Source organism: Sinocyclocheilus anshuiensis, unplaced genomic scaffold (genome assembly GCF_001515605.1).
Source record: "Sinocyclocheilus anshuiensis isolate Anshui unplaced genomic scaffold, SAMN03320099.WGS_v1.1 scaffold115, whole genome shotgun sequence".
In the NCBI taxonomy this organism is placed as follows: Eukaryota; Metazoa; Chordata; class Actinopteri; order Cypriniformes; family Cyprinidae; genus Sinocyclocheilus; species Sinocyclocheilus anshuiensis.
Window position 1 is genome coordinate 1,285,962 of NW_015548219.1, and position 23,894 is coordinate 1,309,855.

General features: G+C 34.6%; 1 protein-coding gene across 1 annotated transcript in view; it reads right to left on the reverse strand.

Annotated features, from left to right (window-relative positions):
- The window catches only part of LOC107654144 (NT-3 growth factor receptor-like), a 248,398-nt gene that overhangs the window by 5,097 nt on the left and 219,407 nt on the right, over positions 1-23,894 (reverse strand). The window contains exons 13-16 of the mRNA XM_016441090.1: positions 15,548-15,678; positions 11,310-11,482; positions 9,559-9,802; positions 1,739-1,897 (exon numbers count right to left, since the gene is read on the reverse strand). Of these exons, the coding sequence (XP_016296576.1) occupies positions 1,739-1,897; positions 9,559-9,802; positions 11,310-11,482; positions 15,548-15,678 (707 nt within the window). The remainder of the gene's footprint in view (positions 1-1,738; positions 1,898-9,558; positions 9,803-11,309; positions 11,483-15,547; positions 15,679-23,894) is intronic.

A 23,894-nucleotide genomic window follows, 5' to 3' on the forward strand; every position in this document is an offset into this window, starting at 1 on the left:
GTGTGTGTGTGTGTGTGTGTGTATATATATATATATATAAATAAATGTAAATAAATGTTCTTAAGAAACATGTAATATATTTTTACATTTATTTATAAATAAATCATATATAAATATTAATATTTATATAGATATACACATATATTATGTAAACAATTTTTTATTTTGGATGCGATTAATCGATTTGACAGCACTATTTATATAATATTTTACATATTTTAGCAAATTTTATATAACTACTATATAATAAAATAACTTGTAGGACTATTATGATTGTTTGCATTTTTTCTACTTATAATTGCCATCATTCACAACGTTGATTCTTATTAGATTAGCATTACTGTAATTCTATGATTTTGTATATACAGTACATGAATATTTAAAAATGTAATTATTGTTTTCTTTCATTGTAATGTGTGTATATATTGTATATATCACTGTAATGTTGCTATATATACATTAATTTTCCAAAAGATATTTTGTATAAAAAAACTTTCATCTTTTTAGGTTTATTGTTAATTGTAATTAATTGTATTTGTCCAACTCATAATTGCTTTTATTCCCAATGATGATTCTTATTAGATAATCATTACTGTAATTATATGATAATACAACTATATGGGCATTTAACAATGTAACCAGTATTATTTATCATTTTTATAATTTTAATTTTGCATTAAGAATTAATTTTTAAAATAGTTTACACACACACACACACACACACAATTATAGAATTACAGCCTTAATTTTGATTATGCAAAAATATAATCTATTTCTTTTTTCTTTTTTCCCCCTTTTAATTTGGGAGTGAAATAAGGTTTCACCCATAAACTTATCTTATTATAACAACTCTCTTCTCCTATTATAATCTACAGTCACTCACAATATAATTTTCAGCATTTTCTGCACGTGGGAATATTTAGTCGCAACATTTTGAATGCATAAATGAATACATAAAGCCCAGTTCAGTCACAGTAGCGAACACAATGTTATAAGGCTCTTGTCGTACCATAACAACATTTAGTTCAATAGTGGTAATTATGAGATTTATGTGAAAAAGTAAATAATAATATTTGCTATTCAGACACATGGAATAGTTTGGGAGCAGCATCTCTTATGTGTGTGCGGCTGTTTGGAGTTCATCCAAACCTTAGTTGTGAAATGTTACATGGAGAACAATAGCCGAAAATTAAGCAGCGATGTTCCTCATTAACATGGCACACAAGGGAAAATGTGTGCGATGAATACGCCAACAACATGACATTTCAACATGTGTACTTCCTGTTCATTTCATAGAAAGAAGTCATGTTCAAGATGAGCTTGAGTTACCGTCTATAGCTGTCAAATGACTTAATATAACAGCCAGCGATTGTTTAATTTCACCTCTTTTGTCATCCTGCTAAAAGACTTCATTTATTTTGACCAAACACCATAATCTATGCTAAAATTAGCACTGAGTGTGTCTCATATTGCTACATAAATGTCAGGACTGTGGGAGTCACAATCCAGATCCAGTTTTTAGTCCAGGACAGACGTTCTGTATCCATTACGCTTTTATTGTTTTATCTCATCTAGGCAATGAGTCTTTACACCTTGCTTTTGCCTACGGCAGTCATAGAGCGGTGGTGGTTTACTAATAACGTGTGACCAAAGCTAGCCAGAGGGCTAGCAAACAGCTAAAAAAAAATAAGATTTCTTGATGGGTTTTTCTTTATGGAAACCGATAAAATTAGCATACCTCATTATTTGCCAGCTGAAACCATGGCTGCTTGCCGTAGGTGAAGATCTCCCAGAGGATGACGCCGAAGCTCCACACGTCACTCTCCGTCGTGAACTTCCTGTACATGATGCTTTCTGGTGGCATCCAGCGAATGGGCAGCATTGTGTGTCCTCCCACCTGTCGGGGCACCACATTTTGATGATCAAGGACTAGTCACCTTCACAAACTCACAAAAACTCAATATTACCAAAAGCAAGTTAAAATCCTTATTATTTGTATGTACCTGTATTTGTGGAGAAAAGTTAAAAGTCGCCTAGAGGCATTTTACAATTTTTTTGTCCAAATTCCATTTGATTTCCTTGATTTTTTCATAGCATTTACTAATTTATTAAGGCTCTGTCACACTAAGGACTATAGCATAACTATATAACTATAATAACTATAGCAATAACTACAAAGTTTAAAAAAAATTTGCTCTAATTCTATAAGAACAATAACCTCCACATCAAAACTATAATGATAACAACACCGAAATTATATTATGGGAATTTTCAGAATTTTTTTTTTTAGCTGAAAAAAAAAATTACAGTAAAATAATAAATAAATAAAAACTGACAACTAATAAAAATTATCTGACTTTAAAGAGCTTGAGCATTTAAGTCAAGACACCCAAGGTGAATAGGGTAAATAAAAAAATAATCATAGCTTGATTGTAGTTGATTCTATAATAGTTTACATTAAGAACTGCAAACATTTTTTTTTATTCTACTGCCAGTTTCATTAAATATTTATATGTGCAAATAAGGCATTATCTATTTAAACATGCACTCATTTGCATACATTTCCAAAAAAAAAAAAAAAAGAACTGGATAAGGTTTCAAAATGTCCTAATTTTTCCTCATATTAGGGTTTTTATAAAGATAATTTTAGATTTTTTACTACATAATGTAAATAATAACCAAATTACTACATTTGGTTGCACTACATTACAGACGTACAGTGTACTTACCTATGAAAGTACTGGTAATATAAGGTAACTACATTGGGGTACTAGGGTTAGGTTTCGGGGTAGTTTCAGGGTTAGTACCTAGTTATTACCTAGTTTTTGTAATCACTATAATAAGTACATAGTATGTACATGAGTAACAGGACTGTAAAATAAAGTGCTACCCTAAATTCGATCATTGTAGTTATCTGTATATTCTTGTTTTTGGTGTGAAAGGGCCTTTAATCCTAATTTCTGCTTTTTAGAAGCTGGTAAATAGATCAACCCCTTTTGCTATAAAAAATAACCAATATGATTTACAAGATTTGTCAAGCCTGGAACCATAAAACTGAGAAACCAGGAAAGACGGAGAAAGGGAAAACAAATATATCCATTAAAGGTTTTTGACAGCTCCAAATCCTCAAAAGCCATAAATAAAGTCTCCCTCCAGGCCTTCCCCATGTTAAGCTAGATATTAATCGATTAAAACAACGAGACATTAATCATCTCTGCCCTGGGCCGGCACCGGACTGGATTGGTTTAGAATCCATTTCCTCTTCGTGTCTGTTGGGTTGGTGTTAATTACAGCCGTGCCAGGACAACTGAGAGTGACGTTTCAGTGGTGGCCGCGTGGTTATTGCGGCTTTCAACTTGTAAGTGGTGACTGCGTATTAATTACAAGGCTCATTAGTGGTTTGCTCACATGGGGGTAATGCTATCGACTGCGCGCAGGAATACAAAGCAGCCTGCGGCGTACTGTACATCCTCAGAATGCCTGTTTGTGCTTTATAGTATGCGTATTACGCTTTTATTTTTACCAGAAATGAATAGTAAGAAGAAAAACAACTCTTAATGAGATTATGGTAAAATGTTTATTGGCTCACGTCCCACAATGCTTTGGCAAGAGTGTATCCTTGGCAACAGGACGTGTCTCTAAGCACAGAGCACAATGACGACAATTTAAGAATTAGGAAAATGTGACCGTTTTCGATGTTTGACGATGAATAAATCACTGTTTATCAAATAAGCAACAAAAAATAACTCTGGTTGTGCATCCATACTCATTTAAATGTGCAAAATGCAAACTACTCGGAATAATGAGTGCAAAAATATGAACGTCACGATTAGGAAACTTTATAGAGGCATTGAGATGTACTATAATTAAAGGTCTGGGAAGTTTTTTTTTCCCCCGCCGTAATGTCTTTAATGTAGGGAACGATAATGCTCTGTATGTTAATCAGCTACGCTTCTGTGATTCTCATTCGCAGCCAGTTCCTCACAGAGGAGGAAGCTGTCCCACAGGCTCCAGTGATGTGTGGCAAATATCCCTCCCCTCGCTGGCTCGCTCTTTCCCTCCCGCCTCTGCCCTTTAGGCGGTGTAAGCAATATGCCAGTCCTGCTGCGGTCAAACAACACTCCTCTTGTTCCGTGAGATGGAGTTCAGGGTACTATTGGGCCGCTGCTAGCGCTCCCCATGCGTGGGCAGGAACTGCTCCCTATGGCCATACTGAGCTCCTTGCCTGGCTAACTCGGCCCACTTTAGCGTTAGCGCACAACATCCTTGCCAAGAAAAGTCAGCCAGGGATGAAGGTAATGAAGGTATGATCACCGGTAATACACAAAGATAGAGAGGAGAGAGACAGAATAATGTTTGGAGAGCTTGAAACAGTCAAACAAGATGCTAACATACGTTAGCTGCAATGCTAGCAACAAGCTGCTGATGTGTAAGATCCTTTCCCCCACAGTCTGATGCTAAAAAATAGCTTATTATTAATGAAAACATGCTACTGTAATGTCTTTTAAATTACATGTCAGAGAATTAAAAGTGTCAAATGAAACATCTATCTTTATTTGTGTTTTCAATTAGGCTTTGATTTGATTTGCTTTGATTAGAAAGCTAAGAGCTTAGTTTATTAGCTTAGCGTAGCACTAACTGTTTAAGACTGGTTAACTGGCACTTTTGATTAGCTAGAAGAATATAGTATCACAATAACAGGCTACTTTTTTCAGTCAGGCATTGAGGGGAATAAGACACAGCATACTACTTGCATACAAACAATAAAAAAACTATGAGGTGAGTCACAACATTACAAAGTTTAATTTGAAGCAAAAACATCTGAAATACAGACAAAAAGTCAGAAGACTGTATACTGTGTTAATAGCTATAATGAGGGAAAGAACTACAATTCCATGAAGTATTGCGAATGACAATCAAATAAAATAAAAAAACGATTAAACTGATCGATACTGATTTAAACCACCGATTAAAATATGTTAATTAGAGATATAAGACATGTTGGTCACACTTTATTTTAAGGTCAAATTCTTGCCATTAACAAACCAATAGCTACAACTTTTGCCTCAAACTAATTTGCTGCTTATTAATAGTTTACATTTACATTCAGTCATTTAGCAGACTAGTAATAGTTAGTAATGTAGTTGTTAAGTTTAGATATTGGGTAGGAATTATGATGTAGAATGTGGTCATGCAGAATATGTGCTTTATAAGTACTAATAAACAGCCAATAAGTTATTAAACTACAATTTCTGTTTATTTAAAAAAATATAACAAGCTCACAGCAGGTTTGTCTATAAAGGTTTATAGACAAACCTATAAACTTTTTTTTACAAACCTATAACTTTCGCATAAGTTACATGGGACTTTCAGAACCCAACTGCTGCACTCTTTTTTCTTTTTTCTTTTTTCTTTTTTCTGCCATTCATACCATTCTAGTGTAGTATGCTATTATTTAATTTAGCCATGGCTAATGTCCACATACACTCCTACATTTGAAAACCAAACGAAATAGGCTATGTTTGTTATGAAATATTAGCCTTACACTTACTAATTCTATACAGCCTACTTTTTCTTTTAAAAATGTTTTAAAAATGAAAGTTAATTTGAAATTATTCAAAGTTAAACAGTAGCATGCTTCATTACGTGTCACATTACATTACATGTGAGTGGCATCTAGTTTTAAAATTGGAAATTGAAAGTGTTTTTTGCCATTTTTAATTCAGTTTACATAGATTGCGTTTTTAATCCCAGTTCATTCATCACACAGGTTGAGTGGAGTGCACTGTACAGTGTGCTCTGCATACTGCAGTGTATCCATACAGAAAAGTGCACTGAGTAGGCAGTAGGCAGAGTAGGTATGCTATACGGCAGAAATAGTAATAGTAGTATGTTAGTATGCTAATCTAAACACAGACATATTCAGTGTTTTTGTTTAGTGAATATGTTCGTGCTCGAGTGTTTGGGAAATTGAATCGATTGCAATGATTGAACTTCTATTCATCTGAATAGCTTCTCCCAGATTGCTTCCCACCATTTTTTCCGAGGTGGAACGACGAGACTGCAGATGCATGTAAATCAGTCTGCGGGGCTTCGTTGAGATCGGAATGAGAACTGGCAGGGTGGTGACAAAAATGCCAATGCAATCTGAAAGGGCACCGATGAAAGGCAACACAATTAGCGACTGGAGGGGGGAAGAATCGGAGACGAGGAGGATGGGAATCACATAGCGGTAATTAATGCATATTAAAATCAATAGCATGTTTGTTTCAATGAACAGCTGACGAGTGATGATGTCATTAAACGAGTGCTCGTCAGAAGTTAAAGAGCGTTGAGGAATAAGACATATGTGGTTGGAATTTTGAGCAGTTTTTGAGCAGGTTTCATTAATAGATAAATATATATTTTATTACTTGTTTCAATTAATGGAGTATTCAAGTCCTTCAAACCTCATAGGAGAACCTGCTAGCTCTAGACATTTGAATGGATTTGAAGCAAGGTAGCTCAACTTGGTCAACAGGTCTTGCTGGCAGGGAATTGAGGTGTTTGGTTCCTACATCATGGCCTTCAGCACAAATTTACTCTGACAAAGAAAACCTGAGCGACTCCAAATCGACCGTAGCTTCTCCACCTTCCGCAAGTGAGATTATATGCCACAATCATTACATGGATGAGGAAGCAAGGCTGTTGATGAATACTGACTCTGGGCTAACCGACTGCGTTCATTCCCAGGAGACCACCTTGTAGAGGTTCTTTCTGGAGAATTAACACGTCAGAATGTCACCGGTGTCAGAGAAGATGTGCTTTTGGATGCCATTTTGGTTTATATCTGCTCGGAGATGTGAGGCGTATGTGCCTATTACAGTTGGAAGCTAAGACAGACCTGCAGATCAGGTTTGCGTTCATGCGAAAATCACCAAATGGTGATAAAAGCTCTGTTTCTGAAACCTAGTGAGCTGCTTCCTACATAGACAGCAAACTAATAGCAGAGTCACTGATTTGAAATGCTCTACCTAGGCATATAAATAGCATTCTCAATGCTATTTCTGATAATGCTAGAAAATAATAAGAATAAAAAAACAAAGCAATAATATATCTCATGCTACTCATCTTTATGCATCAGTGCAAATTGCCTCAGCTGCATTTAGGTTTGCCTGTGCAAAACTGTGATGGTTTGGGTCACTTCCTGTTTGTTGGGAACGGTAAATTGATTGTCGTCTCTTTTGTTCTGCAGAGTGCAATCTGCCATTAAAAGAAAGTAAGCCACAGAATATAGGAGAAGAGATGCAATGGTCTATTTGACATTTACTGTTAATGTAACATATTTCCTCTATTGCAATCAGAACTGATGCTCTGGGCACTGCAACAACCTGTGTCTGCTGAAGGATCTGCATTTAGAAATGTGTTTTTGAGGCATAAGTCTGTAAACAATTCTGCTTTTCGGTCATAAGTTGTTTTTTTTTTCGTCTCCCATATGCTTGTCATTTAAAAAAATGATATAATAAATATAAACACATATCATATAATATAGTAGGTACAGTATATAATAAAATAATAATAATAATAATCTCACAAAACATTAAAATAAAGCAATAAATAAACAAAACAGTCACAAAGTAATTTACAAAATAATAATATTTGTTATATTATTATTATTATTAAATAATAATACAAAATAATAAAAATACAATTAAAAAAAATTAATAATACAATATAAAATATTATTGTATAAAATAATATTATTTTAATGCTCTGTAAAAAAAAAAAAATACAAACATTTTATTATTTGATGTGGCTTGTTTATGGCATTTGTCTCCCCAGTTCATAGGTCCAGCACAAGCCACCGATAACATCTGAATACATGCTAATTGAGCCGTTTGCTTTATGTTTGGCTCCTGAATTATTCCTTGACTTCTGAGAGTGAGAAAAATTCTTATTTAACTTCAGTGCCTTAAAAATGGGAGTCCCATTCAAAGCAGAGAGATGAACAATCATGTTCAAATCAACTTAATCTAGTCGAGCAACAGAAGAGCTCTGTAAATTCAGCGTCACCTCATTCATCCTCTTGTTGAGCGCTAAGTGAAGACATACATTTTAATTCATTTAGGGCCCTCATCTTGCAAATTGAGCCCTCTGTCATCTAGGCCAAATCTACCGAGAGGCCTCTGTCTGCGTCAAGAAAAGACAAGATTCTGATTGAGGATCTTCTGTAGAAGTGCAAATGGATCTGAAGCATATAATTGAGCCAACCAGCTTGAATGAATCAGAACTGTAGATAACAGTATGAATTCGCACTCAAACTTTTAAGGAATAGTTCATCGGGGGAAAAAAATCCCTTTAAAGCTATAATCATTTAATTTAAATCTAATATGGTTGTGAATCCTCATGGATTTAAAATTTCTACAAAATTATTCTTGCAAACCAAGAATATGATCATTTGAGCTTTTAACATCTTAAATGTATTTTTAAAATACCCAGTAAATGGTCACAGCTCATTAAAGCTTGTATTCAGAGCTGTGTGTATATGATTTAGATGTTGGTCAAATGTTTAATGTGCTGTATTTGTTTGTATTTATGCTAGTATCTTTAATACTCTGAAATTAACTTGAATTAGCAAATATGCTGATTTTTTTAACCTTGTTATTAATTAACACTTGGTATGACTAAGCTAATGATTGTAAAGAAACAATTTGATTAAGGTCTTTCGAGGCGCTAAAGCAGCTGGATATATCAATGTTACACATTTTCAAGTCATTAAATTGAGCAATTATGCATGCAATTATGGATCCACAGTTGGCAAAGGGTTAATTTGGGTTTTGTGGAAACACCACCATTCAAAAGGTTAGAATACTGTTCTATTTTAATATATTTTAACATATAATTGTATGTGATGGCAAAGTTGAATTTTCAGCATCATTACTCCAGTCTTCAGTGTCACATGATCCTTCAGAAATCTTTCTAATATTTAATGTCCAATCATTATTGTTATCGATGCTCAATTATTAATAATGCTTTTTATTTTTTGACAGGTTTTTTTCTGCTTAATACTTTTGTGGAAATGAGACATTTAATGTGTCCTTGCTGAATAATAGCATTCACTTCTCACCCCATGTTTTGATCAATTTAATATGTCCTTGCTGAATAAAAGCATTAATTTCTTACCCCAAACTATTCAATGGAACTGTATCATGGTTTCCAAAAATATATTCAGCAAACACTTTTAATATTGATAATACTAAGATATGTAATATGATTCAGAAGGATCATGTGAAACTGAAGACTGGAGTAAAATGGCTTCCGAAAAATGTTGCACTGCCATCACAGGAATAAATTACATTTTAAAATACAATAAATGATAAAATAAATTTTAAATTGTAACAATATTACAGTTTTACTGCATTTTTGATTAAGTAAATGCAACCTTTATGAGATAATGTATATAGGAGACTCCTTTCAAAAAAACTAAAACAGCAATAACAATTAATTATTCCTACTAACTTAACTTTTGACTGGTAGTGTATTTCGCTCAAGCATTTACAAAAACAAAAGCGCTCTTACCCGGTAGTAGTCAGTGCTGTAGATGTCTCTTGACATTCCAAAGTCTCCGATTTTCACCAGCAGGCCGTTGCCCACCAGGCAGTTGCGTGTGGCCAGGTCACGATGCACAAAGTGCTGAGATGCCAGGTAGACTATCCCTGAAGCGATCTGACTGGCTATGTGCAGCATCTGAGACAAACCCAGTTCCCCATTGGTCTGCAGCGGCTGTCCATCAACCAGGATCATTGCATCTGGACCATGAGCTCTGTGAGTATAAAATAATGCCATTTCAGTCTCCTAACGTATTTGGATGCTTACAACACACTTTAAAATGATTGCATTAGATAAGAATGAAATCAGAAAACTTTCATGAATACTTAACAAAACAAATCAATATGAAATTAGAATGAGCTAATGCTGCCATTTACATATGTCAGTGCAATGTTGATTAAAGTCACCAATAGATTAATTTTTTCTTCAAATGAAACGTATGCTGTATGATTCAATTTGCATCCCTGCCAGTTCCTCTGCCCTTTCACGAATGTATCGCCTTATAGTGTCTTTACGTATGAAGCAGTTTTGACAAAACCTGTTATCTCCATAATCCTGCTGGCTGGAAAGAGAAAGCAATTTCTGATCTTTCGACAGGGCTCTGTCAGAAATCATGTACACCTTTGTATCCACTTCCTATTGCTTGTTCAATACCTCTGTGGAAGGTTATAACCTATCAATCGCAGTCAGAACGAACCTGCTGACATCACAACGCTCAACAAGAAAACGTATGCAACATTCTAATGCAGGGCTGCCCAACCATTCCAAAAAAAAGAAAAAAAGAACTACAAGTACCCATAAAAGATATTGAAATGTCCAACATTTTTGTGAGTAATTATGAGCAATATATACATTTCTGCTCATATGTTTACATACTTCAGGCAGAATATGCAAAATGCTAATAATTTCAACAAAATAAGAAGGATCATGAAAATTGCAGCAGTATGTAAACTTATGAGCAAAAAATGTAGCTAAATATATGCCATAAAATGTATAGAATTATTGGGAAAATGTGAAATGTATTAATTAAAAAGTATTATTTTATTATTTTACAGACTTAACACTGCATATTTTACCAAACTTTTGAATAATTATGTTATATATATATATGTGTGTGTGTGTGTGTGTGTGTTTTAGATATACTTTCAAGAAATTTTCATGCAGTAAGACGTTATACATCTAAAACTACCTAACTAACCAACCAACCAACCAACTAATTAACTAACTTTTTTTTTTTTTGTAAAATAAAAATGCTTTAATACATTCCTAAAATATTGAGGATGATGATGATAAAATAATAATGGTTCATGGACATGTTAAGCATCAACTACCCATATAACATTTGTTATATTTTGTTTCATTTAGATTATTTAATTAAAAATGTATATATTTTAAAATGAATTGGGCATTTCTGTCATAATCATAATTAAGGGTTGCAAATTTTTTTTTTATGTTTCCGTAAATTTACTGGAAATTTTCCACCCCTTAGCAGCCCTAACAATTCCAATTCCGTTTGCAGCCCTACTACAATTCCATCATGAACCTCTTGTTGAGAAATTCTGGTCTCGTAAGATTCCCAGAGCATCATATTGGAATTCAGTGGTTCCAGAATTATGTTCTACTTGGTCTGTGACCTCAATCAATTATAACCAATTCCCTTCATATCTCCGATCATTACACAAGCAAAGCACAAATATTACTGCATTATAACAGCCACAAACCTGAGGAACTTGTTGAGGTCTCCGTGTTTCATGTACTCAAAGACCATGATAAGCGGATCTCCATCTACACAGACGCCGTAGAACTTCACTATGTGCTCGTGCTGAAGGTTGGTCAGCAGCTCGGCCTCCCGCTGGAAGTCTTTCCTCGCTGCAAGGGTGGGATCCTTCAGGGTCTGCGCAGACACATAAGACGGCCAGTTTATTGTCTAATAACCACAAAAACACCCAGAAACTAAAGCATTGTGGGTAAAACCAAAGATATCGTGGGGAAAAGTTAAATTAAAATCTGTATTTCAAAACAAATCATTTATATGATTGGATATATTGTGTATATCCAGGAATTAAATGTGCCTTTGCTACTGTTTTTTTGATACTCACAGCACAAGTAAATTAATTAAGGGAGCTTAAATGAGTCAGTCTGTAATAAATAATTAAAGTGAACAATTAATCAGGTTAATGAGACTAACTGCTTCAACTAATCTGGATCTAAACGGTTCCATCTCTAATGGTTTATGAATCCCAAATGATATACAATATGCCACAAACCAATGGAGCATGCTGAGCTATTTTTGACAATATATTTAAATGCATAATCAATAAAAAAAAAATTAAAAAAACATTATTGCACTGATGTTGTAGTGCTTCAAATCATTCAGTTAACACATATATATATATATAACTATATATATAACAGATTTAAGCAGGATTTACTAATATTTAATCATTTTCATATTTAATATGTATAATATTATTTCCTAATTATTAATATCATGTGCAATATAAATAATAAAATGGATAATTATTTTGTTTCCTCATGTAAAAAAAAGAATGCATACATACATAGATAATCATTTTTTTATTATAATTCATTTTTTAAGTCACAACAAAATATAAATGTCCGCATCTGTGAAACCTTAAAACGTTGACATAGATTTAAATTCATCATCAACACATAGATAAGTTAATGCAATTACTGCACAAATATTGTAGATATCCAAAGTGCTTTCAATTATTCATGTAACATATTCTTTCATAACAGTTCATATATTTTTCAGAATTTTAAATGCACATATTTATGGACTAAACCTCGGGGCGCCAAGGAAGATGCACAAATGACCAGCATGGCGTCTCTGGTTTGTTCGTGCCTGTCTTTGTCTTTTCTGAAAGATTAAATAGTTGCCTGTACACCTCCATCTTTTTGTCATCTTATATCCCGTCATTCACAGAAAAATACCCCCCTTTGCGGCCTTGGCCGTGATATGTCAATTGGTTTCCCAGTCCCTCTCGCAGCCAGACTTGCATCGTGGTGTGTTTGTGAGGAATCACTCCTTCAATTATGTTATAATTGCGTTTCGCCCTCAGAGCTCGCAGTTTAATTTTAATTACAGCTACCGTGGGTTAATCCATATCAGGAATTGCAAAGAGGTTCATGCGTTGGAGATGGACGAGGGAACCAATTCGCAGATGGCGAGGTATCTATCCCTATCCATGATGCTTTATTACCCGTGTTGCGAAATTGGCCACCTGTACAGGCTGGAGAGAGCAGAGGGGACGAATCCAGCACCACCTGGGGGGCTGTCACTTATAATAAGGGTCTGGGGGTCTTGGGCATCAGGTGGAGATGGGGGAGAGCAAAGGTACGAGAGAGATGCTGGCAGCTCTTTGGCCAAAATACAAGTTAAAACTTGACCTCTCTGAATTTGAGCTGGACGGCTTTCAAACAACAGCTGCTGTGATGGAGCTCCATGAAGCCGACGAAGCCAAGCAGCTTCCCAGAGGAACGTTTTATTGCTCAGAGGTTGCTCTTTCAAAGCTGAGGAGACACATTTAGGTTTCCTTTAAGTGTCAACTGTGCCTCAGACCAGATGTTGCTGCTACAGTTCCTTAGGTGAAATAAAAATAGATGAAAACGACACCATTGTTGAAAGGCAGTATAAGTATAGAGCTATGAAATTAAACGGATTGCAGCTCAAGCTCATTTCTCATTAGATTCCTCCAAGAACAGAACAGTTTGGTTTTAGAGAAACCTATTTTTAACTTCCAATCCTTTTTCTTAGGAGAAAAATATGAGAAGCAGGACACTTGCTCTCTATGTAATATCACTGCTGTCTAAAAGAATATAAAAAAAACTGAGATATTAGAGAACTTATGATTTTCTTCCAATGGGTTGCTGGTAAAACAGGGTATGTGGCTGCTTGTGTTCTTCTGCACATGAGAATCATCTTCTGACACCATCACAGGATTCAGAAAGAACACATCAGCACCATCATTCTTGATCACAGCGTCTCCAGAATAATATGCTTTGAGGGAAGATAAACCGTCACTGGAAGACAGTGTTATTGCTCCAGATTTATTTCTCCAGCTGACCTGAACAAAAGCTCCACAACATGATAGCCAACATCATCTCAAAAATGATGAAAAAGAGGAACCCATGGGAGATCTGGGTGCTGGTAACAATATGACCAGATATCTATAACTCAAAAACAGGGTTATACTGTATATAAAAAAATTAAAATAAAAATCCGAATACTTTCTTTCTCGCAATTCTGACTGAGTTTACACCACACAATTCTGATGTTTTTCCCTGAATTCTGAGTTGACGTATCCTAATTCTGACTTTTTTCTCTGAATTCTGAGTTTATACCTCGCAATTTGGAATGATTTTTCCCTGAATTCTGAGTTTACACCACGCAATTCTGACGTTTTTCCTTGAATTCTGAGTTGACGTATCGTAATTCTGACTTTTTTCTCTGAATTCTGAGTTTACACCACACAATTCTGACGTTTTTCCCTGAATTCTGAGTTCACACCTCACAATTCTGACGTTTTTCCCTGAATTCTGAGTTTGTCTTGCAATTCTGACTTTTTTCTCTGAATTCTGAGTTTATACCTCGCAATTTGGAATGTTTTTCCCTGAATTCTGAGTTTATACCTCGCAATTCTGACGTTTTTCCCTGAATTCTGAGTTTACACATCGCAATTTGGACCTTTTTCCCTGCATTTTGAGTTCACACCTCGCAATTCAGACTTTTTTTCCCTGAATTCTGAGTTCACACCTCACAATTCTGACCTTTTTCCCTGAATTCTGAGTTTACACCTCGCAATTCTGACTTTTCTCCCTGAATTCTAAGTTTACGTATCGCAATTCAGACTCTTTTTCCCTGAATTCTGAGTTTACACCTTGCAATTGTAACTTTTTTTCCCACTACGGAATAGAAAAAAAGGGAAGAAGATAAATTGCGACCTTATCCCTTATCCTGTGGCCGAAACGGGCTTCCATTAAAAACAGATTCACATTAAACAGTTTTAACAGGATTTACTAATATGTAATTATATTATTATTTAAGTTTTATAATGTTATTTCTTAAGTTAATATTTATTAATCATATAATTTATAACAAATAATATAATACAAAATTCTTTTAATTTTTTCCTTTTTTATATTCACAACAAAATAGTATATGTTTGACTTCATACTTCAACATGTCAGCATCTGTCAAACCTTGAAACCTTGACATTTCTAAACTGACAGACAAACTGACACACTCATAGATCATCAGCATTGATCTAGAGCATGGGTTCTCAAACCTCTCCATGAAGTACCCCCAGCACTCCACGTTTTTTATGTCTCCCTATATCAGACACACCCACTTCAGGTCTTGCAGTCTCCACTAATGAGCTGATGAGTTGAATCAGGTGTGATAGATGAGGGAGACATACAAAATGTGCAGGGCTGGGGGTACTCCAGGACAGGTTTGAGAACCACTGATCTAGAGACTGTCTTCAATAGAGCACCTCAAGCTCACTGGACGCTGAGTTCCTTGCCCTTGGTGAACAATCCCATGTGGTAAACCATGTTAAAGCATTATCCAGGAACCGTCTGCCCACAGTGGTAACTCATTCCTCTCTGTCTATGTCATGAAGACTAAATCACAGCACTGCAATATCTTAATACCCTCCCAAACCTTATATCAATGCCAAATATTAAACGCTACTGTAGCTGATCTCTCCTTGGAGCACAGCAGAGCTCTTTCCATCATTGATCTTAGTCAACAAATCCTCCACCAACACGACGTCTAGCGATCATTCCCCGAAAGAAAGCCCTCTCCGGCGGGCACAGGGGGATCAACTTTATATGTCATTTGAGGGGGGCTGGAAAAAGGGCTTGACCTTTGGAATGAATCCTGTGTAACTGGAGAGCGCCACGGCCCTGCTGGAATGGAGGGATCATCTCTTACCTTGACAGCCACCAGCATCTTGTCCTTAGTGGGGCTTAGGTTGTAGCACTCTGCCAGGAACACCTTCCCAAAAGCGCCTTCGCCCAGTTCCCTCTTGAGCACGATGTCTCTGCGCTTAATGTGCTGTACATCTGGAGGGGGAGAGAGAGAGAGAGAGAGATTGATTGAGCGGATTGTGTGACAGTCTTCCTGCAGGCGGTGCAGCAAAACAAGAGATTGAGGAACGTGTGAATTTCATGAGATTGCTGTCACTCAGGCTGATCAGGTAAGTTGAAGGAACATGGCGCCAAAAACTGACTCTTATGACATATAGAGTGAAAGAAAAATGAATGAAAATAAACCAAAAGAAACGTCAAGGCAATATGAAATCAAAATTGAACCTATTTACAGGTCTTATTGTCCATGATTCATATAATAACAACAACAACAACAATAATAATAATAATAATAATATTTTCACACAGAAATGTGCCAGAGTGATACATTTGTAAGAATATTTTAACAACAACATTAAACCAAATTATAACAACAATAAATTATTATTATTATTATTATTATTAAAAACAACAATACCAATAATAATACATTTTAATATTAAAGGGGTGGTTCATTGCGATTTCACTTTTTAAACGTTAGTTAGTGTGTAATGTTGCTGTTTGAGACTAAGTGGGGGCAAGGCCATGCTGCGCTGCTTTAGAGAAGAGGAAGAGAAAACTAGAGGTGCACGTAAAAATCTATTCATATATGAATCGTGATTCTGTCTTCTAACGATTCTAATGGATTCACAAGTTTCAAAATCAATGTTCTAAAGCAGCGGTTCTTAATACTGTTCCTCGCGTCCCCCTGCTCTGCACACGCTCTGCATCTCTCTCTCTCATTCAACTCAGCTCCGACAATGAACTGTTACAATTATGCACTTATTTTCACATAGCTATGAGACCGAAGCATAAACCCATGTTAGACTGCACCCCATAAACACAGTTAAGCCTAGAAAAAAAAACAGTGAACCACCCCTTTAATAAATGAAATGTTAGTAATAATTATAATGCTATTATTAAAATAAATGTTAATAAATATTTATTTATTTAATATGTAATATTAATATTAATACTCCTAATAAGTACTAATTATTATTAATAATAATAATAATAATAATAATAATAATAATAATACACTTTGCAATTAAAAATAAAATGTTTGAAAATAGTATGTATATATTTAAATGTATTAATATTTCAGTCAAGTAAAAATATACATCTTAAATGTTATTATTATTATTATTATTACTACATTTTTTAATTCAAAATACATGTAAGTACATATTTATTTAATATTTAATATTAATAATAATCATCCTAATATGTCATAATTGTTATTATTATTATTATTATTACTATTATTATTATTAAAAAATAACAGTTATTTCATAATATGTATTTGAATTTATTAATATTCCAATCACGTTTTTAAAAAGTCCTTAATGTATCACATTTAATGTAAATGTATCATGCAAACATTTCATTTTGTGTTTACATTATAAAAGGTAATTCAAGGTAACGTAACCTTGCAAAACAATACACACTGAGGCAACCCTTTGATGTAATTTGTTTTCCATCATTCATGTAGTTTCATCACTTTTATCCTAGATAGCTGCTGTGATCTCTGAATGCAGTTCATTTAACCCGGCTGCTCAAATGTACGCCTGTAGTGTACATTTACACAACACACACTCATCTGCATCATTTTACATCAGAATCTGTGTGTGAGCGCCCATCGGGAGCTGCAGTATGAAACGATCTAAACACAGGAGATCAGGTGGATTTGCCTCTGATACAGAGATGAATGAAATCACGCTTGGTCCACTGGACAGACTAATGGAGCAGCAACCAGTCTGCTGCCGGTTCAAGTCCCCACTGAGCTTTACTGCCGCTCTGCCCTTGAGAGAAGAATATAACCTCAAACACCCTAATAAATACTGCCACGACAGGTGATAATCTGGAGATGATCATCTTCTGTCTGACTTTGATGTCCAGATAATTGCTGGATGTTATGAAGAAATTTGATCAATAGAACAACATACAGCGGGTCACCATGAGAAATTAACTTGTGAACTTGTGAATGAACTTGTTTTGTTTTTTAGTGTACTGTTAATGGTACGTTACGTTTATACAGTATATTTTGAACTCATACAGGGTATTAGCTGTTGCATGCAAACAATATCAGGAAGACAAACTTTTCAACAGTAAAAATAACCACTTTAAACATGTTAAATACATAAATATATAAATAAAGACAGTCGCAAGCTTCTAATTCAGCAAGAATTAGAGCCTGACAATAACACAAAAGTAACTATTACCTTTACCAACAATAGGCCTCATTCATGAAACACAAGCAGAACAAAACGTTAAAATAACACATTCTTATGTAAATGGCCGTACAGAATTGAATGTCAACAAAATGTAAGAATATCAGTTCATACAGAAATGTGTTAGAATAATACATTTGCATAAATGCTTTGCCAAATAATTCCAAATACATACATAAATAGTACAGTTTAAAATAATTAAGTTTATTATTTAGTTTATTTGTATGTAATACCATATTTTCAAGTAAAAAGGCTCACATTTAGGAAGGTCAAAGTATTGTAAATTAATTTTGTGTTTCCATTATTATTATTATTATATTTTAATATTTATTAAAATTTAATAGTTAATAAATGTTAGTACATATATATTTTAATGTATTTATTACTTATTATTATTTGTATGTATTTATTATTATTATTATTGTTGTTGTTGTTATATTTTAATATATTACAATTTAATGGTTAGTAAATGTTTATTTTTATGTATTTATTATTACTTATTAATTTTATATTCTTCTTCTTCTTTTTATTATTATTATTAATTGAGTTTATTATATATGGAAATTACAAAAGCAATGTTAACTGCTTCTATAATGGTTTTTATTGTATATTTCAATCAAGTTTTTTTTTTTTTTAAGTGTTCACATTAAGGTAAATGTAATTTAAAAGCTATTTCTCTTTGTGTTTACGTTATTCTTAATAAATAAAATGTTTGTAATTAATCATTATTTATCATTTATTTATTAAAATGTATCAATATTACTATATTAAATATTAAAACGGAATAATATTTTTAAGCCATAAAAACTGTAATTTTGTACGTTTTTTTTAACAAACAATGTACAAAGAAATTCATTTTGGTAGTTTTTGAATAAGGGCCAATGCAATGCAATTTCCTACTTTTTTAGGAGCAACACATTGCGCATTCATTTACAAGTAACCTTTCTATGTTGCACACAAGTCGATGACCCATCTTCAATACGAATAGAAACGTCAAACTGAGCAGATTTAACCACGGCTAGCGAAGTGCAACTCATAGTGATGTAAGGCAGCCTGAGCGGGTCTTTAATCTCTGTACCTTCCACCTGCTTCCATTCCCAGCTCTCAGTCTGCTGCGAGGCAGCGAGCTCCATATGGCCGACCACGACAGCATCTGCTATTTACTCCAAACAGTAGTTTTGGATAAGCCACCGTCCAACATCAACATCAACACTTACTGCCTGAAGTTACGAGTCATTCTACGATTTTTCCCCAGCAGAAAGGCCAATTCTCCAAGGAAAAAACAAAACAAATATTGATGAATGGACAGCACTCAAGGATAACTTTGTGTATTAGCTGGCAATCACCCCGTTCTTCATCTAAACAGAGGCTCTAATCAGCAGAAACATATTAGGGACAATTTCATTTAGGGCTGCCGAGGCAATTGCACGTTGTGGCAGGCATCCAATGATGATGGTAAATATTTCAGCACACTCGATTATACAAGTCTCCATCACAGAAGGTTTTTTCACAAAGGCACCGGTGGAGATTAAGACAAAGGATGGCGAACACATGCATTACTTCCAAACTAATTAAAACGCATTTATTTAATCAGGACAGAAAAAGACGACGAAAGAGAGAGCTTGAGACAAAGATGGAGAGAGAGGAAGACCTTTTGTTTTCTCCATTTCCTATTCTCCATTTTCTAGTGAGTGATAGGTTCACAATTAGCAGGTGACGGGTGCGTTGGAAGCGCTTTCAGCTTGCGGTGCAATTAGGAAAGTTACAAATTGTGCGGGCTAATTTTCTTATTACGCCAACTGTTGTGTTGCGTTCACCTCACAGGTTGCGTTGTGAGAGGGCACTCAGGAGAAGAGGTTATGCGCGCTAGACATCGTCTGTCTAAACATAGCGAGCAGCTGGGAATACAGGACATGGACTTCATCCTAATTAGGCCGTTTTTACCCCCACCGCTCTGCCGCAGATGTTTACTCGGTCTCGCTGAAAATGACACAACGGACCAGACCGAAGCTGATTCGGGTTCAAATGCATGTAAATCGCTGCAAGAAAAAAAAAAGGAAAAAAGGAAGAAAAAACAGGATTAGGCCAGACTTTCCCCGCAGCAATTTACTTCCTCGCTTGAAAGCGACGCTAAATGAATCTGAAAGAGCACCTGTTTCCAGTCAGCCACAAAGTCATTTCCTCCTGTGTGATGACTTAATGCACTTACGACTGTTTTGTAAATGACTCCTTTTAAAATGCTACAGTCTCTGAAAGCTGAGAAACAACGGAGTAAACAAAAGCCGGAAATGGAATATCTAACTGGAGCAGTGATGCTGAAAACATTAAGCTTTAGAGGAATAGTTCATCGAAAAATGAAAATTTGATGAAAATGTACTCATCCTCAAGCCATTCAAGACGTAGATGAGTTTGTTTCTTCTTCAGAATAGATTTTCCCCTGTAGTGAATGGGTGCCGTCAGAATGAGAGTCCAAACAGCTGATAAAAACATCACAGTAATCGACACAAATCAAGAAACAAATCCATCAAGGCATTTCAACTTTAATCCACTGCTTCTTGCCAATATATGAGTCCATAACCCATAATAGCACCTCATTCAGTGAAAAAGTTCATCCTCTGTTGTGCTCTCACATTAAAATCCACCAACATATTTGTTTAGAACTGATCTGGACCATTTCGCTTGTAAACGATGCGTGATCTGTGCACATTTCTCTCCTGATTCAGATGAGATGACTTTTTCACTGGAGAAAGCAGGATTATGGATAGAAGACATCTTAATGTTGGATTTGTTTATTACAAACATGCAGTTTTTTGCTTCACAAGATGTTAATTGATGGACTGGAGTTGGTGTGGATTATTGTGATGTTTTTATCAGCTGTTTGGACTCTCATTCTGATGGCACCCATTCACTGCAAGTGATGTAATGCTAAATTTCCACAAATCTGATGAGGAATCAAACTCATTTACATCTTGGATTGTCCAAGGGTAAGTACATTTTCAGCAATTTTTCATTTTTGGGTGAACTACTCAAGATTCAAGAATCACTAAATCAAATTCAAAATGAATCACGAGGCACCTAATAACCACATCCCTAATTCCTGCAGGACAGTTTCAGTTTAAGCTAACATTTTCAGTAAACATTGGCATCAGGTGAAATCTTATTGCTAACAGTTATTTTCTTCTCTTGACGGACTCTCATACATATCTGCGCTCTCACTTCCTGCTTGACAGGAAATGTACAGCAGCTATTTGAGGTAGAAATCAACATAAAACCTCACGAATAAGTATTATTTTACACCCACATTTTATAAAAGAACGAATACAAGATAGGAAATTGTATTTAGAATGAAGAAAAACATCCAGCTTATTACAACATTAAGAATATATTGATCAAAGTTTTTTACAATTTCATGACAATTAAGCACATTTAAACGGTTCATTTTAGTTCAGTGTAATGCAAACTAGTTGTTTAAATAAAAATCTTAGTATACATTTCAATTGCAAAAATCTTTGTTATATTAGCACATTCTGATGGCACCCATTCACTGCAAGTGATGTAATGCTAAATTTCCACAAATCTGATGAGGAATCAAACTCATTTACATCTTGGATTGTCCAAGGGTAAGTACATTTTCAGCAATTTTTCATTTTTGGGTGAACTACTCAAGATTCAAGAATCACTAAATCAAATTCAAAATGAATCACGAGGCACCTAATAACCACATCCCTAATTCCTGCAGGACAGTTTCAGTTTAAGCTAACATTTTCAGTAAACATTGGCATCAGGTGAAATCTTATTGCTAACAGTTATTTTCTTCTCTTGACGGACTCTCATACATATCTGCGCTCTCACTTCCTGCTTGACAGGAAATGTACAGCAGCTATTTGAGGTAGAAATCAACATAAAACCTCACGAATAAGTATTATTTTACACCCACATTTTATAAAAGAACGAATACAAGATAGGAAATTGTATTTAGAATGAAGAAAAACATCCAGCTTATTACAACATTAAGAATATATTGATCAAAGTTTTTTACAATTTCATGACAATTAAGCACATTTAAACGGTTCATTTTAGTTCAGTGTAATGCAAACTAGTTGTTTAAATAAAAATCTTAGTATACATTTCAATTGCAAAAATCTTTGTTATATTAGCATTTTTATTTCCTCAAATAGTAAAAATATGCTTCAAGGAATATTAAATTTATTTTATTTGTAATGTTATTAACACATTACATGGAGCTACTGAAAATTGAATGTGCTTTTAAAGAATATAAAAATAAATAAATATGACATGCAAAACAATTAACTTTTCTCATATATATATATATATATATATATATATACATGAAGGGCCGTACAAGCCATAATTAATTCTGGCGCTCTCACACACTTATATTCCCTTTTCACATACATATATTTTTGCTCTCATGGTCACATATTTTAATGCACACATTCATACATTTTTGCTCTCATAGTCACATTTTTTAATGCACACATTTATATATTTACCTCTTATATTCATATATTTTACACACACATTTATACATTTTGATATGCAAATGTATTCAAAGTATACATTTAATATTATAAAAAAATAAATGTGTGTAAGAAGAAAATGCATGTATGTCTAAAGAAAACATGTATATGTAAGAGAAGAATATATGTATGTGTGAGAGAGTATAGTGGAAACGGAAGGCAGGTTAGGCGCGTGATTGAGGGCGCGGGCGCAGCCTCAGCCGTGTTGCCAGATACACTTAATATAAGCGTCTATGGATTTGTTTTTTCCACTTATGTGACAATTTAGGAAGTGAATAAAGTGGGAGGTGGCAGAATCAGGTTAGGGTCAGCGATATTTGTATATTATTTCCATTACTCATTGCGGTTTATTTCTTTTTAGATAGTTTTGTTTGTGTTTCGTAGCAATATCTGGCAACACCGCATCGCCGGCTTTTAAACTGATGTACTGACACAAAGTTAAAATGACTTGCAATGGTCGCTTTGTCACGTCAAGTGTAGACTAGACTGTTGTGGCGTGGCACGACATGACAGCTGTCACGTTCGGTGTAGACACTGTGTGACAGTAATCAAACACGGCCCATAAACAGCGCGGGAAGGTTATTCCTGACAGGACACCATTCGGTAACACAAACTTATAGTGATCATCATGATATTATCTGTAAGAAAGATGCACTGAAGTGCAGGGACGTGCATAGACATTTTGAGGGGCAGGGGCTCAAGTGGAAAAAAGGGCACTTCTCATATGGATTTCAAAAAAAATAATTCTAATCAAAACGTTAAATATATTAGGGGTGTGCGATATTGACAAAAATATATATCTCAATATTTCCTGGGATTTTATTGATAACGATAATTAGATTATATTTTGCTGAGTGTGTTATTGTGCTTATATCTTAAGGACTGCCGTGGACAGCTGACTCCTAAATTTTTTTATATTCTTCATATTCTGTGTGGTGATCAGTTCACAGCAGTGATAGAAATTAATCTTTTCCAATAAGTTTAAATCGATTTTTACCTTTTACATGAAATCAGTATTGACAAAATCCATCTTTGCAATGCAGAGAAAACACAGAAGCTGCATTAGAAGGGGCATTTAGATGCATTTACACACTGTTTAATGCAGGACATGAATGTATTTAACCTGCAGTTACAAATGCATTCATACTGTTTTGATATTTTAAACATAAAACGTTGAATACTGATATTTGAAATTATAAAAAAAAAATGAAAAGATATTTTAAATGTGAAATTAAAACCGCCAGTAGGTGGCCACTGTAAGGTGGTCATTGTTAATAAGTCATTGCGACTGAACCGAATCATTTAAACGGTTGATTCATTCAGGAACGAAACACCGTCATGTTACTCAGAGATGCAAATTGGAATTTTATTTGTTCGCGAAATAGAGCAAAAACAGTCAATATTGTGTCTAAAACGTAAGTATCTAAATATTAAATTCTTG